General features: G+C 66.7%; 1 protein-coding gene across 1 annotated transcript; it reads right to left on the bottom strand.

Moving 5' to 3' along the window:
* Positions 1 to 667: 667 nt before the first annotated feature.
* On the bottom strand, positions 668 to 15,433 carry CROCC (ciliary rootlet coiled-coil, rootletin; the record flags this gene model as incomplete). Its single annotated transcript, XM_084300213.1, has 33 exons — positions 15,296 to 15,433; positions 14,340 to 14,525; positions 14,167 to 14,250; positions 13,984 to 14,054; positions 13,740 to 13,905; positions 13,147 to 13,253; positions 12,849 to 13,055; positions 12,662 to 12,758; positions 12,163 to 12,258; positions 11,922 to 12,056; positions 11,350 to 11,528; positions 11,095 to 11,256; positions 10,493 to 10,637; positions 9,494 to 9,859; positions 8,694 to 8,887; positions 8,483 to 8,610; positions 8,043 to 8,155; positions 7,702 to 7,824; positions 7,493 to 7,627; positions 6,978 to 7,109; positions 6,647 to 6,885; positions 5,792 to 5,951; positions 5,480 to 5,647; positions 4,714 to 5,050; positions 4,486 to 4,613; positions 4,292 to 4,412; positions 3,679 to 3,842; positions 2,986 to 3,201; positions 2,694 to 2,894; positions 2,473 to 2,622; positions 1,724 to 1,915; positions 1,282 to 1,413; positions 668 to 952 (listed from the first exon to the last, which is right to left on the bottom strand). Exons 1-33 carry the CDS (start codon positions 15,428 to 15,430, stop codon positions 668 to 670), a joined length of 5,454 nt encoding a protein of 1,817 aa, XP_084156339.1. The 5' UTR covers positions 15,431 to 15,433.
* Positions 15,434 to 16,967: the final 1,534 nt, after the last annotated feature.

Below are 16,967 nucleotides of genomic sequence, written 5' to 3'. Positions count from 1 at the left end.
CTCTCCCCTTTAGCCCTTGTGCAAAGCGCTGCAACTCACCCCCAAGGAGGTATAAATAACAATAATAATTTGTTACACATCCTGAACCTCCACCAAAAGGCTGCCATTCTAAAAAAAATTCACCACAGGCTGCCCGTTTGGGTTTCTGCACATTTAATAGAGGGTTAGAGGGGATGGACAAGGGTTGGGGCCACACTCATGCCTGATGCTGGCTCAAGCTCCAAATTCAGACCCCAATAGCACCAATAAAAAAAAAATCTCCAAAAATAGTGGTAGAAAAAAAATAACAATCCCCGTCCTGCATGACTTGTGCAAAAATACTGGCACAAACTAGTTTTTGTTAAAAAAAGAGGAGTGTGTTAGGAAAAGTTAGGAGCCGTTGAGCATCCCACCACGGGGTCAGCACTGGAAGCTGATCGCTCGGGTACCACGGCGCTCCTGCTGCTCCCGTTGTGTGCACGTGGCACCCAGGACTACAAAAGTCCTATTTCCAATCTCTGGTTAAAAAAACTGCAGTAGAAAAAAATCAGGGGGAAAACCCTACCTGTATCAAAAATACTCTAGTGTTGTCTCAGCAGTAACACGATGCTTTTTCTTTTTGTAGAAGAATGGGATTTGGGAACGTCGAGAAAAAAAAAATCCACAGGTGTTTGCTGAGCTCAGCCCCTCACCCGTGAGCTGAGTTGCGCCGGTCTCTGCTCACCCCGACGGCCCTAAATGCTGCTGGGGTGGCGGCGGGGCTCCTGCGCCGCCTGCTCCTGCCGCAGCGCGACCTGCACGGGGGGGTGAGTTTGGGGGTGCCTGGGTGGGCTGCAGGATGGGGACACGGCCCCGGCACCCCCCTCACCTGCTGCTCCAGGGGGTGGTGGCCACGGTCACGGGCATCCAGCGCCCGCTGCTGCTGCTGCTGCTGCGCCGCCCCGGGGCTCTGCTCCAGCACCGACACTCGTGCCTGGGTGGATTGCAGGGGGGTCACCCCAAATCCAGGCGCTGGGTGGCCCTAAGGTGGGGAGGAGCCCGAAAGAGCCCAGCAGCACCCCACTGTGAGCACCAGCATCTCCCTGTGGTGGGCTGAGCCCCATAAAGAGCCCAGCAGCACCCCTGTGCGAGCACCAGCATCTCCCCGAGCTGAAGCAAGCCCCAAAAGCAGCCCAGCACCATCCCCCTGCAAAACGAGGGTGCACCAAGCAGGCAGGCAGCACCCCAGGGTGCCACTGCCTGCCCCCAAAGCGAAGCCGAAAGCTTTGCACGAGGCCACGTCCCCTGCCCGGGGGCACCCACCCGCAGCACCTGGATGTGTTTCTGCGCCTCCGCCAGCTCCTGCTCGGCCGTGCCCAGCGAGCGGTGCAGGCGGCCCTTCTGCACCGCCAGCCGCAGCGACTCCTCCTGCGTCTTCAGCTTCTCCCGCGCCAGCTGCGTGCACAAGGAGCGGGCACAACGCGTTGCTTTGTCACACGCCTCGCTCCGGTGCACTAAACGCAGGCGTGCAGGCGCACACACCCGCTGCGCAGCCGTGCCCCCGTTGCACGAAGCGCATTTTGCGCTCGGGAAATGATTTTGTGCTATTAGGACATTTTTTATAGCCATGCCCAATCTGCTTCTGGGCGAACCAATCCTGGGTACCCAGCCACTGAGGGGGCACGTTTGTGTCCCCAGAGGTGCAAGGGCGTGGGGGCAACCCTGAGAGCACCCAAGGGTGCCAAGAGGGGCGGTGGGTGCTCACCTTCTCCAGGGTCTTCTTCAGGGCGCTGTTGTCCTTCTCGAGGCGCAGGGAGGAGCGCTCAGCCTCGCGCCGCTCGGCCTCCAGCTGGCTCAGGGAGCTCTGCAGGCTGCCCACGCGCTCCTGCAGCCCCCGCTTCTCCGCCCGCAGCCCCCGCAGCGCCGCCGCCTCCTTCTCCTCCTGCTGCAACAGCATCTGCAACGGGGGGGCAGGATCGGACACCCCGCAGCTCCCCGGGGGGAGAAAAGGGGCTGCGTGGGGCAATAGGGGGCTGTAAGGTGGGGCAAAAGGGTTCAGGGAGCTGCAGGGGGGGTGTAAAGGGATGCACGGGGGAAAAAGGGGCTGCAGGGGGTGGGGCAATGGGGTCTGCACTGGGGGGACAGGGTGCTTCAAAGGAGGGAATGGATAAAAGGGTGTTGGGGGCTGCATGGAGAGGCAATAGGGTGCTGCATGGGGGCAAAGTGTGCTGCAGGGAGGCAGAAGGGTGTAGGGACAGGAAGGGTTGCAAGGGCATACTATGGGGGGCAGTGGGGTGCTGCACAGAGAGGAAGGGTGCCATAAGGCGGGGGGGAAATGGGGCAGGCAAAAGGGTGCAGGGTGCTGTCGAAGGGGCAAAGAGGGCTGGAAGGAGGTAAAAGACGCTGCATGGGGGCAATAGGGTACTGTGCAGGGGCAGTAGTTTGCTGTACAGGGTGGGCAGAAGGGCACAGAGCACACCCCGGGGGTAAGGCCAGCAGTCTGGGCGCTCCCACCTCCTGCAGCCGCCGGACCTGCGCCTCCAGCTCCTCCTTGCGCAGCTCCAGCGCCGCCCGCTCTCCCCGCAGCACCCGCAGCTGCTCCCGCAGCGCGCTCTTCTCCTCCCGTGCCTCCGAAAGCGCCCGCCGGGCTGCATCCAGCATCTCCTGCCGCGGGGACACACACGGTGACACGGAGCCCCGGGGGTCCCCGCGCACCCCAGGGTGCCCGTGCCCACCTGCAGCATCCGCCGGTCGAGCTCGCCAGCAGTCAGGGCGCTTTGGAGCTGCTGCAGGCGCTGCGGGGCCGAGCTGCCGTCGGTCAGCGGCGAGCCCTGGGCACGGTCCTTCGAGCTGCTCTCGGCCTCGGCCACCAGCACCGTGCTCAGACGCTCCACCGAGAGCTGCAAGGTGCTGGCGCGCTGCTCGCTCTCCCTGAGCTGCACCCAGAGGGGTGAGAAACCGATAAAAACTGACACAGCTCAGCGCAGGAGGCAATTAATGGGCACAGGGATTGCAAGCTGGCCATACCTGCCTCTGGAGCAGCTCAGCGCGGTCCTGCAGCACCCGTGCCTCTGCCTGCTGCTCGCCCAGGGCCAGCCGTGCCCGCTGCAGCTCATCCTCCAGCGCCTGCCGCTGCTGCTCCAGCCGGGCTCCGCGGCTCTCCGCAGCCTCCAGCCCCTCCTTGAGCCGCCGCTTGTCCTCCTCCAGCTTGGCCTCGCTGGCTTTCACCATGCTCATCTTCTCCTGGAAGGGATGGAGCAGCGTGTGTGCAAGCTTGCAAGCATTTTGTACACAAACCTGCGAGCAGCGAGCATGCAAGCCTGCATGCAAGTGCAAGCAGCATTCATGCCGTTTGTGTGCACGCTTGCAAGAGTCTTGAGTGCGCTTTGTGTGCACGCTTGCAAGTAGCACGTGTGCAGTCTGTGTGCGAGCTTGAAAGCAGTGTGCGTGCAGTCTGTTTGCAAGCAGCTTATGTCCATCTTACATGCAATTTGCATGCAAACTTGCAAACAGTTTGCATACAGCTTGCATACAAGCTTGTGTGCGAGCTTCCAAGCAGCTTGCAGGCAGCTCACACTCAGTTTGTTTGCCAGCACCTTGCACGGAAGCTTGTGCGCAAGCTGGCAAGCAGCGTGCCTGAAGGTTGTGTGCATCTTGCATGCCAGGCTGCGTGCAGCTGGGGGGGGTGGGAGAGGTGGGGGTTTTGACCCAGGTGCCCACCTGGGCGGAGCGGCGCTCGCCCTCGGCGGCGTGCAAGCTGCGCTCCAGCGCCGACACCTTCTCAAGCAGGGCCCGGCGCTCGCGCTCGCCCCGCCGCAGCGTCTCCTCCTGCAGCAGCAGAGCGGCCTGCGCGCTGCCCAGCTTGCCGTCGGCGCCCCGCCGCCCTGCCGCAGCCACACCGAGGGTTGCAAACCTCAGCTGGGGCTTGTGGGGCGCGCACGGGGATCTGTTGGGGCTTGTGGGGTGCACATAAGTGGGGTCGGACAGGTTTACCGGGGTTTGTGCAGGATGCGTGGGGGTTTCACCGGTTCTACTGGGGTGCACGGGGGGGGCTCCAATTTTACTGGGCTTTACGGGGACTCTATTTTGTTATGTTTTTTTTAGCAGTTCTACTAGTATTTTGGGATGCGTATGGGGAAACCCACAAAGCATGCAGCATTTGAGTGCAGCATCACCACCCCCACTCCATTTTCCCCCAAAGCACCCACTGGCCACGATGCTCTGCCGCGTGCCCAAATCCCAAGCAGCCACACGTCGCAGGGAGATGAAACCTGCTTGCAGCACCCAAAACCGAGTAATCTGGGGGAATCCACCCCAAAACCACCCCCATCACCTTCCTCACTCTCAGCCACCAGCTTCTGCAGCTGCAGTGCCCGGGCACCGGCACCGTCCCGCTCCGCCTCCGCCTCTGCCAGCCGCTGTCCCAGGCTGCAGACCTGCACCCGCAGCTCCTCCTGGGGTGAGAAAACAGGGCGAGAAAGGAGCTTTTTGGGGAAATGCAGGGCAGGGGCAGGAGGAAGGCCATACCCGCTCCCGCTGGGCATCCTGCAGCTCACGCAGGAAATCCCGCAGCGCTGCCCGCACCACCTCGGGCTCGGTGGCCGCATCGGGGTCCGGGGACGAGCCAGGGGTCCCCGTTCCCTCCGTGGCACCGCCTGGAAGGAGAGGGATGGGGTGGCACGGGGGGGGACACGCCACCAGATGGGGCCTTACAGCAAGGTTTAGGGTGCAAGGGCAGCCCCGGGGTGCTCTCACCCTTGCCCGGGGAAGCAGCACGGGCCCGGCCGATGCCCATGGTGCGGCGCAGGGCGGACTGGAGGCTGCCCAGGCGCGTCTCGGCAGCCCGGCGCTGCTCCTCGCCGCGGGCCAGCTCAGCCTCCAGCCCCTGCGCCCGGCCCTCGGCCGCACTCAGGCGCAGGCTCAGCTCGGCCGCTTCGCTCCGCGCCGCCTCCATCTTCAGCTGCAGGTTGCGGGCATCGGCCAGCAGCTTCTTCTCGTGGCCGCGGGCCTCCTCCAGGCTGCGGGACAGATCCTTCTCCCGCTGCTGGAACTCGCCCTCCGCCTCCGACAGCCTCTGCTGCAGGTGCTGGAGCTGGGGGAAGGAGGCGAGGGGGAGAGCTGGGGTGCAGGGCAGGGAGAGACGGGGTGGTGGGGGTGTGGGGAGGGAACGGGGAATGCCCAGGGTGCAGGGGACAGAGCAAAAGGGTGATGGAGATGCAAGGGGTGGAGCGATGGGGGTGCCCTGGGTTGTAGGGGATGGAGCAACAGGGTATGGGAGACGCGCAGGGATGCAGGTGGCAGATGATGCGGGGTGATTGGGATGCAGGGGATGGAGCAAGGAGGGGTGGGGACCCTCAGGGACAGAGCAACAGGGCAATGGGGACATCAGGGACTGAGAAGGGGATGACGGGGGCACGCACAGCACCAAGCGACGGAGCAGCAGGGGCACCCACGGGGACACAGGGTGGGCGTGGGGGCGATGGGGACACTTGGGGACTCTGCAGGGCCGAGCAGCCCCCACCTCCTTCCTGGTGGCCTCCATGCCAGCCTCGCTCTCCACCACCTTCCTCCTGAGGCCGAAGGCTTCCCGGCGGCTCTCCTCCTCCCGCTGCTCCTCCAGGGCCACGCGCGCCTGCAGCTCCTCCAGCTCCCTGCTCTTCTTGCTGTTCTCACTGTCCAGCGCCTTCACCTGCCCGAGGAAACAACACGGGGCTGGGGGAGGCGGCTCCAGACAGACAGACACAGACACAGACACAGACAGACACACAGACACCCACCCACACCCAGCACTGGCCCAGCCGGGGCGGGGGTCCCCCCGCCGCCCCCTCCTCACCTGCCGGCGCAGCTCCTGCAGCTCGCGGCGCGCCTCGAGGCGGTCGTGCTCCAGCTGCCGCAGGGCCCCCCGCAGCCTCTCCGTCTCCCTGGCCGCCGCCGCCTGCCCGCCCGCCAGCAGCGCCAGCCGCTGCTCCTTCTCCTCGCTGGCCCGCTTCAGGCTGCCAAAAAGGGGGAGAGGGGCTGGCGGAGGAGGGGGGCTGGTGCCCGTCCTCCCCATCCCCCCGCCAAGGCATCGCCTCGGCCACAAATGTTCGTGCTGACCCGCCAAGGCGTTGCTCCATCCCGCACATTTCCCCGTTTGAGCAGCCCCCTGTCCCAGGCATCCTGCCCTGGGGGGTCCTCCCATCCTCGTCATCACTCCGACCCCGAGTGTCACCCTCCAAAGCGTCTCACCACCCCAAGCATCTCCCAAACTGGGCGTTCCCCTGCCCCGAGCGTTGTCCCCCATCCTGAGCATCGCCCTGACCCTGAGCATCATCCCGACCCCAAGCATCACTCCAAGGCACCTCACCACCCCAAGCACCTCCCAAATGGGGAATTCTCCTGTCCCAGGAACCCTCCCCAGCCTGAGCATTGCCCTCCAAGGCACTGCACCATCTCCACCATCTCCCAGCTCGGCCACCCCCTTGTCCCAGGCATCCTGCTCAGCTTAACCCCCCCACCCTGAGCACCCCCCCAGTCCCGAGCATCACCTCCGATGCCTTGCACCACCCCTTGCACTCCCCAAACCAAGCATCCCCCGACCCCAAGCATCACCCTGCAGGACACCTCCCCCTCCTGCACCTCTCCCAACCCGAGCATCCCACTCCGGGGGACCCCCAGCATCACCCTCAGCCCCGAGCACCCCTCACACCTGATGCGCTCGCCCTCGGTGCGCCGCAGGGCCGCCCGCAGCTCCTCGTTGGAGCGCCTCAGGGCCTCCTTCTCCCTGGCCTCGTCGCCCAGCGCCCTGCGCGCCTCCTGCGCCTGCCTGCGCTGCGCCTCGCGGCCCTCGCGGCTCTCCTGTGCCGCCCGCTGCGCCTCCAGCAGCGCCTGCTGCCCCGCCGCACGCGCCTCCGCCACCAGCTGCAGCTGCGCCCGCACCTCCTCCGCCTGCAGCCGGGGGTTCAAGGGGTGGAGGAGGCTTTTTTGGGGCAGGGTGGAAGGGATGGGAGCAGGGTCGGTGGGGGCAGAGGGGTTCTCACCTCCCGCAGGGCGCCGTCGCGCTGCTTGGCCACCGCCATCACCTGCTCGCGGAGAGCCTTGGCCTCCCGCTCGTGGGCCTCCGCCGCGGCCTCCGCCTGTGCCCGCAGGGTGTGCAGCTCCGCAGCCAAGCTCTGAGGGAGGGGGCACAAATATCTGAGCCCCCCCCCCCCCCGAGCCCCCCTGCCCCGGCTGGGCACCGGGGAGCTTGCAATGGGGAGGGGGCAGCTGGAAACTGGGGGGCTCGAGATGGGATTGGGGTGGGTGGCTGGGGGGGGGGTTGTAATCGAGAAGGGTCTCAGGGGGGTTGCAAGGATGGGGAGATGGGGGGGGGATTGCAAATCGTGGGGGCTTGGGGAGCTCACAGCAGAGCAGGAGGTGAGGGCTGGGCAATGGGCTGGCAATGGGGGAACGCCCAGACGTGGGGCACTGCAACGAGGGGGACACCGGAGCACTGGGTTTGCAGTGGGGGAGCCTGTGCCATGCCCGGGGGGGTCCCAGCCCCCTCCCCACCCACCTGCTGCTGCTCATGGTGCCCACTGGCCTCGTGCCGCTGCCGCTCCAGCTCGGCCGTGGCCTCAGCCAGGCTCTGCTGCAGCCCCGCCAGCGTCCCCGCCAGCGCCGCCTTCTCCTCCTCCTGCAGCGCCAGCGCCTGCACGGGGACACGCTCAGACAGGGCTGGGGGACACTGGGGACACGGGGCGGGGGGGAGGCACCAACACCCACCTGCTGCTTCTCGCTCTCGGCACGCAGCAGCCCCTCATCGCGCTGCGTCCGCGCCGCCGCCAGCTCGGCCGCCAGCTCCTCCTGCTCCCGCACCAACCGGCCCCGCTCCGCATCCAGCTCCCGCTGCGCCCCAAAAGCGGCACCGGTCCCCCAAAATCAGCACCGAGCCAAAATCGGCATCAGCCCGAAATTTGGCAAACTCCCTCTCCTCCCCCCAGAACGGCATCGCCTCGGAAATATTGCTCCAAATTCTGTATCGCCCTCCAAAATCAGCACTGCTCTCCAAATTCAGTATTGCCCTACCCCAAATCAGCATCCCCCCGGAGCCCACCGGTGCCCACCTTCTCGCCCCGAAGCCGCTCGAGCTCGTCCTCGCGTGCCACCTGTGTCCCACGCAGGGTCACCGCCTCCTGCTCCGCCGCCGCCAGCCGCTGCCGCACGGCGCCCAGCTCCTCTGCCGGGGCCAAAATTGGGAGGGTGGGTGGTGGGAACGAGGGCTCCAAACCCCCAGAACTGATCTAAGTGGTGCAACTGAGGATGCCACCCCAAAACTAGGCAGAAAAGTTATGTGATTGATGATCCCGCCCCAAAATTGAGCCGATAAGTGATGTGACCAAGGATGTTGGTCCCCAAAATTGAGCTAAGTGATATGCCCAAGGATGCTACCCCAAAACTGAGATGGTACGGGATGCAACCAAGGCTGCCATCCCAAAACCAAGCCGGGAAGCGCCGTGACCAAGGCTGGATGCGACGGCACGATGCATCCCCACTCCCCACTCACCCTGCAGCCCCTCCTTGGCCACGCGCAGGGCCCGGCCCTCGGCCTCCAGCTGCTGGCTGCGCGCACGGAGCTGGCCGAGCTCCTCCTGCGCCTCGAAGAGGCCGGTCTCCAGCGCCGCCTTCTCCGCCCTGCCACCCCAGGATGACACACGCTGCCGAAACGCAGCCGGGCGGTGGGCAGCGGGCAGCGGGTCGGGGCAGGGGGCACCCACCTGAGGCCGTCCGCCTCCTGGCCGCGGGCGCGGGCGTCACGCTGTGCGGCGGCGAGCTGCACAGCCACGCTGGCCGCCTCCTTGGCCAGCCCCTCGCGCTCCTGCGTGGCGCGCTCCAGCGCCGTGCTCAGCCGCTCCTGCTCGCCCCGGGCCTGCGCCAGCGCCTCGCCCGCCGCGCTCTGCTCCTCCAGCGCCTGCGGCCGCAGCACCACGGGCACCCCTCGCCTCCACCCGTGGCCACCGCGCGCCCTCCCGGTCCCCCTTGCTCCCCAGGAGCCTTCCCCCATTCACTGAGTTACCCACTGCGCCCGCCCCGTTGCCCCACGCACCCTCCTGGCTGAGCTGAGCATCCTCCCAGTTGCCTCCAGCATCCAACCCCTCCCTCCCAGTTACCCCCTGCATCCCCCCAGTTCCCCCAGCACTCTCACAATTGCCCCACGCACCTTCCCCGTCCCTCCCAATTACCCCGTGCACCCTCCCAGCTCCCCCAGCACCCTCCCAATTGCCCTGAGCACCCTCCCCACCCATCCCAGTGACCCCCTGCATCCTCTCCATCACTCCCAATTGCCCTTTGCACTCTCCCAGTTTCCTCCCACGCTCTCCCAGTTCCCCCCAGCACCCTCCCAGTTGCTTTCTGCATCCTCCCCACCTCCCCAAATTGCCCCACGCACACTCCCCATCCCTCCCAATTGCACCCTGCACCTTCCCAGTTCCCCCAGCACCCTCCCAATTACCCCCAGCTCCCTCCCCACCTCCCCCAATTGCCCCCAGCACCTCCCCAACCCCTCCCAGCCCCGCACCTGCCCCAGCCGCTCCCGCAGCTGCTGCTGCTGCCCGCGCAGTGCCCGCAGCTCTGCCCGCAGCCCCTCGCAGCCCCTCTCCGCCGCCCTGCGCGCCCGCTCCAGGCCCAGCCTCTCGGCCTCCACGTCCCTCCGGCCTCGCTCCAGCTGCCCCAGCCGTGCCCGCAGCCCCTCCAGCGCCCGCGTCGCCTCCCCGGCTGCCTCCCGCTCTTCCTCCAGCCCCGCCAGGGTCCGGCTCAGCTCTCGTTTATCCCGGGCCAGGCTGGCCGACAGCTCGCTGCCCCGTGCCAGGGCTTCCCGCAGCTGGGCTGCCTCTGCCCGCGCCTCCTGCAGCTCTGCCTCCAGCTCCGCGCTGCTGCCCTGTGCCTGCCGGGACCAAGAACAGGGGTGGCCCCAAGGAGGATGCACAGAAGGTTTTGGGGATGTGGGTGTCCCCTGGGAGCATGATGGGGGGCTGGGGATGTGGCCCAAGGGACAGCACCCACGGGGTTTGTGGATTCACAGAAGGGTTTGGGGACCTAGATGTCCCCAGGGAGGACACACGGGGATCTGGGGATGTGCATAGCACCAGGGAGGATGCACGTGAGGTTTGGGGATGCACAGAGGGGCTGGGGGTGTGTGCATGGTCCTGGGGGGCATGCAGAGGGGCTGGGGGTCCCCAGGGAGGGTGCACATGAGGTTTTGGGGACATAGGTGGCCCCAGGAGCATGTAGGGGGGATGGGGACGCAGATGTCCCAAGGATGCAGGGGGATGTGGGGCTGTGGCTAACCCCACAGGGCATGCAGGGGGATCGAGGGTGCAGATGGCCCCCAGGGAGGACGTGCATGGGGTCTGGGGACCTGGATGTCCCAAGGGAGGACGCAGGAATGCTCAGGGTCACGGCTGCCCTCAGGGACACACATGTGCCATTTGGGGATGCGGCTGTCTCCGGGGGCGATGCACACAGGGTCTGGGGACACAGACATCCCCGGGGAGGACGCGGGGGCTCTGCCACCCACCTGTGCCAGCGCCTCGTCCAGCGCCGCCCGCTCGCCCCGCGCCACCTCGGCCTCCAGCTGCGCCCGGCTCAGCGCCTCCCGCGCCTGCAGCAGCTCCTGCTGCACCGCCGCCCGCTGCCCCTCCAGCTGCTCCAGCTGCTGCTGGCTGCAGGCACCCACGGGGGGGGCACACATTGGGGGGGGGCACCCACTGGGGGGATGCACCCACTGGGAGGGGGGACCCATGGGGGGAGAGCACCCACTGGGGGGTACCCTGACAAGGGGGGAGAACACATGGGGAGCACCCAACAGGGGTGCAGCACCCACTGGGGGGCACCCACTGAGGGGAGAGCACCAACTGGGGAGGGGCAGCACCCGTTGGGTGGGGAGGACCCACGGGGGTATCACCCACGGGGGGGGGGCAGCACCCACAGGAGGGGTGAGGCACTATTCTGCAGCCCCACGGGGGGGTGTTTCAGCGCCCTTTGATGGGGGCAGCAGCCCCTTTTTGGGGAGGGGGGCAGAGCAGGGGCAGGAGCGTTGCTTTGCTGCGCCCACCCGGGGAGGGGGAGCAGTCGGAGCTCCCACCGACGGGGGGGTCGCGGCACCGGGGGGATCCCCACCTGTGCTCCAGCTGCTGGCGCGCAGCCTCGGCGGCACGGGCGGCCTCGTCCCGCTGCTCCTCCAGCCCCCGGCCCCGGCGCTGCAGCTCGGCCTCGCTGCGCTGCAGGACCCCCGCCCGCGCCTGCTCCGCCGCCAGCGCCTGCTCCACGCGGCCCCGCTCGCTGCCGGACAGACGGACACGCCGTGGGGACAGGCAGGTGGAGGGCGTGCAGGGACAGAGGCCACGGACGGACAGACAGACAGGCAGGGGGTACCTGCGCAGGAGCTCGATGTCGGCGCGCAGGCGGGCGGCCTCGCGCAGGGCCTCCTCCTGCGCCCGCCGGCAGCCCCCAGCCTCGGCGCTGAGCTGCTCCAGCCGCTGCTCCAGGGCCGCCCGCCGGCTCTCGCTGTCCCCCAGCTCCCGCCGCAGGCTCCCCGACGCCTCCCGGGCCTCCTGGGGGAGCAACGGGGTCAGCAGTTGTCCTCCGTCCTCCCACCCTTCTGTCCCTTCTCCTCCATCCTTCCTCCGTGCATCCAGCCACCCGCCCTCCCATCCACCTGACCCCGTGTCCATCCATCTTTCTGTCCTCCCATCTGTCTGTCCATCCATCCATTCTCCTCCATCCATCCTCCAGGCATCCATCCAGCCCCTGTCCATCCATCCAGCCCCCTATCCACTGCCCCCCATCCATCCATCCATCCATCTGTCCGTCCGTCCGTCCGTCCGTCTCCATGTCCCTCCATCCGTCCATCCCCAATTCTCCTCCACCCATCCTCTGCGCATCCATCCACCCATCCGTCTTCCCCCACATCCACCTTCCTCCTCCTCCTCCTCCTCCTCGCTCACCTGCAGCTGGAAGTGCCGGCGCCGCAGGGCTCCGTGCACAGCCCCCAGCGTGGCTGCAGCTGCAGCAGGCGAGAGGCTGCGGCAGGGGAGCCTTGGAGGCTCCGTCGGGGACCCGGGGTCATCGGCCAGCACCGCCTGCGAGGGACGGGGACAGCGCTCTGCTGTGGCTCCACCACAGGAGGGGAAACTGAGGCACGGAGAGGGTGGCAGCAGTGGGGATGCAGGGGAGGGCTGGGGGCACCTGGGTGACGTCCTGCAGCGTCTGGTGGAGCAGCTCCAGCTCCGCGCGCAGCGCCTGCACCTCTTCTGCTGATGGCTCCTGAGCACGCGAGGCCTCCTGCAAAACACCGCGGTGAGGCGTCACGCACAGCTGGCGTGCAACGTGCACCACGCCCTGGGTGTACGGCACACCCTGGTGTGCAAAGTGCCCGGCGTGCATCATGCCTTGCACCCCCAGCACACATCACGCCTCGCACCCCGGTGTTGCACACCATGTCCTGGCTAGGTGCAGCACCCTGCACCCCCGCGCACATCGTGGTTTCCTACACGTCCTGCCCCAGCGTGCACGGGGTGCTGGTGTGCACTGTGCGCAGCACAAAGCTTCCACCGTGCCCTGGTGCACCACCCATCCCCAGCGTGTGCTGGGGGTCACATCTGAGCACGCACTGCACCCCAGCACGCACCGCAGCCGGGCGCACAACCCTTCCCCATGCACCATAAACGCCTCCCCCCGCACTCACCATCTTCTGCAGCTGCAGCGTCAGCGCCGCCACCGCCCGCTCCTTGTCCCCACCTTCCTCCCGCAGCCGCTCCAGGGCCGCCGTCAGCTCCGCCAGCCTGGCCGAGGCGATGCCCAGCACCCGTCGGTGGGCGCTCAGCTCCTCCCGGGCAGCCCCACACCCGGCGCCCCCCCCGCAGGACCCCCACCTGTCCCCGAGCGCGGTTTTCTCCAGCTCGGCGTCGCGTGCCCTGGCCGCCAGCTGCTCCTCCAGCTGCGCCAGCTGCTGCGCCTGCTGCTCCCGCACGGCGCCCGCCCGGCCCTCGGCCAGCCGCAGGTGGGCTCCCAGCTGCACACAGGCGGCGTGGGCGGCACGGCCGGCACGGGACACCTCCTGGCTCAGCTCCGCCAGGTCCCTGCGCCAAGGGGTGGATGGGGATGAGAGGGGTGCCCCACCACGATGTCCCCGTCTCCCCTCCGTATCCCCAGCTCCTGCAGCCCCCGGACCTCTCGGTGGCGGCTCGCAGCTGGCCGAAGTGCCGGCGGAAAGCCACCGCCTGCCGCCAGAGGGTCAGCAGGCGGCCGTGCTCGTTGCTGAAGTAGGCGTTGAAGGACTGCGCGGGGATGGAGAGGTGGCGGGGTCAGATCGGGGCAGGAGAAAAGCACCAGGGTGCCCTCCATGCTGCACCCCTCTGCCCCACAGCCCCCGTCCCTCTGAAGGCAGCCGGGCGGCACCCCCACATCCCTCAGCCCCTCGGCCCCCTCCCTGCGCCGTGCCCTGAAGCCCCCAGACCCGCTCCCAGCACCGTGCCCCGCTCTGTGCAGCCTCCCCCTGCTTTGCATCCCGCACCCCACAGCCCCTCTGCATGCGGCATCGCTCCTGCCCCGCATCCCCTCCCCATGCCACACACCCTGCAGCCACAAATTCTTCTCCATGCAGCATCGCTCACGGTCCCACAGCCCCCCCCACGCTGCACCTCTCTGCCCCACATCACTCTCAGCCCCCAGCCCTCCCCACACAGCCCCCCTCTGCTTTGCATCCCTCTGCGCCGCATCCCCCGGGGCCCCAAATTCTCCCCCCGCAGCCCCACGGCCCCGACCTCCTCCTCGCGCCTCCACTCGGCCTCGCGCTGCTCCAGCTCGTCCCGTGCCCGCGTCCAGTCGGCCGTCAGCTTGCGGATGTCCTCGCTCAGCGCCGCGTTGGCCACGTTGGCTTGCTCCAGCTGCTCCCGCAGCATCGAGTTCACCTGCACCAGGCTGCTGCTCCTGGGGGGGGCGCAGGGACAGGGGGTGATCCTGGGGGGGTCCCGCAGCACCCAGCACCCCGGGGACCCCCTCCTGCACCTCTGCTGCTCCTCCTCCAGCCGGATCAGCGCGTTCTCCAGCTCGTTGCTGCTCTCCTCCTCCAGCTGCGAGCCGCTGATGTCCAGCTGGCTCTGCGGGGACATCAGCCCCTTTGAGGTGCTGGCGGGCAAAGGGGGGGACACCGGGACACCCTGGGCAGGACCCCCCCATTCTGCTGCTCACCGTCAGCCTCTCCTGCTCCAGCTCCGTCGCCTTCTCCAGCAGCTGCTGCTCCACCTCGCCGCATTTCTTCTTGTACTGCAGCACCTGGGTGGAGGGGACGGCGAAGGGGACAACCACCCTTGGTGCGCGTCCCCCCACCTCAAAACGCCCCCGTTCCCCCGGCGGGGACCCACCTTGGCCTGCAGCTTCTGCACCAGCTGGGCCTGCCGCTGCTGGCCCTCCTGGTACGCCTGCAGCTTGCGCTTGTAGGCAGCCTGCTCCTCGTCCAGCAGCCGCCGCAGCTCGATGTTGTGCTGCGCCAGGCTCCGGCTCTCCGCCGCGTCCCGCTCGCCCGCTTCCAGCCGCAGGGACTGCTCCAGCTGCCGCGGGGTGCAGCACCCCCAGCGCCGCTCGTTTGGGGACGTTAAAACACAAAGCACCACCCCCGGCCCCCCTCCGTGTGCCGGCACCCCGACCCGGCAAATTCGGCCTTGCTTTGGGGTTGTCCTGCAGCTGCAAACCCCGCATGGACAAAGCGAGCAGAGACACACACACCCCACACCCCCCACACCCCCCACACCCCCCACACCCCCCACACACCATTTTGCAACAAGAATTTGCCTTTGAGAAATAGCCCAGCCTCAAGGATTTGTGTTCCAGCAGCTTGGCACCAGTTTTGCTGGTGAGTAAAGCATCTTTCAGCACTCTGGCCATAAGGGGAGGGAGGCAGCAATTTTCCCTTTGGGTATTTTGGGGCTGTTTGCTTGGGATTTTAATAACCAGGCACGCACGGAGGGGTTTGCACCCCCAGAAGGCCAGGCAGCCCCCCAGTTTGGGCTGTCCCGGCTGAGCTCGGCGTGCACCGGCCAAGTTTTGCATCTCCCCAGGCAACGCCTGCTGGGCCAAAAGCCTCGTTCTGCCCCTGTCACCACGGTGCAGAAAAGAAGGCAGCGGGGCGAACACCACGGGGGTGGCACGGGGATGCTTTGTGCGTCCCGCAGGACAAGCCCCAGCACGCCGGGCGCCGACATCTCCATCACCGGCACGTTGTGGGCACCCCGGCACCGCCCGGCACCAGCAGCACCTCCCGGAGATGCGTTTTGGGGCCAAAACGGGTGGATTTGTAGGGCCGGGCGGGCAGCCGACCTACCCGCTCGCTGATGGCGTTGTACTTGATGGCCAGCTCATCGCGCTCGGCACGGCTCTGAGCCAGCAGGTCCTCGAGGCGCGACAGCTCCTGCTGCAGGATGCGGTTCTCCTCCTGGAGGGACAGCAGCGAGGACATGGCCCCGGGGACGGCCGCTGCGGGAGGGGACAGGGCTCAGGGGACGGATCCGGCCGCAGGAGGGGTCCCTGCGCCTGGCCACCACGAGCTGCTTTGTTCCCTCACCCTCTTCTCCCCCCAGCTGCAAATTCTTCCCCCCCCCAGGCTGGGTCCCCCAGCGCAGCTCAGCCTCACTTTTTGCAACCACAGAACCCGAACCCTGCAACTGCAAAAACCGCGGGGGCTTTTGGGCAGTGGCAGATTTGCAGCGGGTTTCGCCGTTGCAGTTTTGTGATGGCAGATTTGCAGCAGTTTTGGGCCATTGTATTTCCTGCCATGGCAGCCTTCACGACCGCAGGTTTTGCAACTGCAGATTTTTGCAAAACCCGCTGCAAATCTGCCGATTGCAGCACCAAAACTGCTCGGCGGCTGCTCCCGCGAGAGGCGCAGCGAGTCCCCACCTCGATCGCAGCCTCCGACTTCGGCGTGCTCATGGGCTCCCCCCCTTTCCTCTGCTCTCAGCAGCCCCGTGCCCCCATCCCAGCCTGGTTTTTGGGGCTTTGCTTCCGCTCTGCAAGCGGAAAGCGGATGCATGGCCAGGATTAGCCCGAAATCCTCGCCTTCCCCTCCCAGGCTGGGGCCCTCCTCTTCCTGGCCGTGTCCGCATGCCTCGGGGGTCCTAACGCCTCCGCCGAGCGCTGCTGCAGCCTTTGCTGAGAAACCACGGGATATTTGCAAAGCCAAAGTTTTGCAAATCAAAACAAGCCAGCGAGGCTTTTTGCTTGCAGAGCAGGAAGGGAGGAGAATTCTTTGGTAGAGCAAAAAAAAAAACCAAAAACAATACCAAACAGCAGCACCAAGCACCCCCCGTGCCCCGAAGTGGTGGAAACACGCTTACTTTGCTCTGCCATCCCCCGATGCGCCCCCTGTGCAGCTCCCCAAGCTTGGGATCTCCTGGTAGCCTTGGGGAGAGGAGCCCTTTCGTTAAGCCCTAATGAAGCCCGGCCTCGTTAAGCTCATTAAAGCCCAGGAGTTTGCTCTGGCAGGAAAAAGCTCCGGGTCGAGCGTGCCAGGTTGCTGCGGGAAGCCTTTTGCTCGGCGCTGCCATCTCACCTCCTCGGGGACAGAGCCCCCAACGCAGCTCCCCCACCGTGACTGCCCCCGGGGAGCTGCTGTCACCCCGAGGGAACCATGGGGCGCTGCTTTCTGCCCCCAGCGAGCAAAGTGCCCACAGGGTGCGTGCCCGGCAAGGAAACGCTCCGGTCAGTCCATCAGAGCTCAAAATCCCCTGCGGCACCACCCCTGCTGGGGGCTGCAGGGCAAGCATTGTGGCTGGAGGCATCCCCGCTCTGAAACCATCACTCCAGCCTCGGGTCCCACAGGGGTTCACCCTCCTGGCATTTCCCAGCCTCTGTTTGCCCCCCCTCGAGGAGGGAAAGTGCCCTTTCACCTCCCCGCTGCCCCTTCAAGCCATGGATTAACGGCAAAGGAGAGAGCACGCCAGGGCAAGCAGATGGGACTGAGGATTTACACGTCCTGCTGCCGCAGACAGCTTTCA

This window comes from Netta rufina, assembly GCF_964035555.1.
Source record: "Netta rufina genome assembly, chromosome: 22".
NCBI lineage: Eukaryota > Metazoa > Chordata > Aves > Anseriformes > Anatidae > Netta > Netta rufina.
This window is presented reverse-complemented; position numbering and strand designations above follow the sequence as displayed.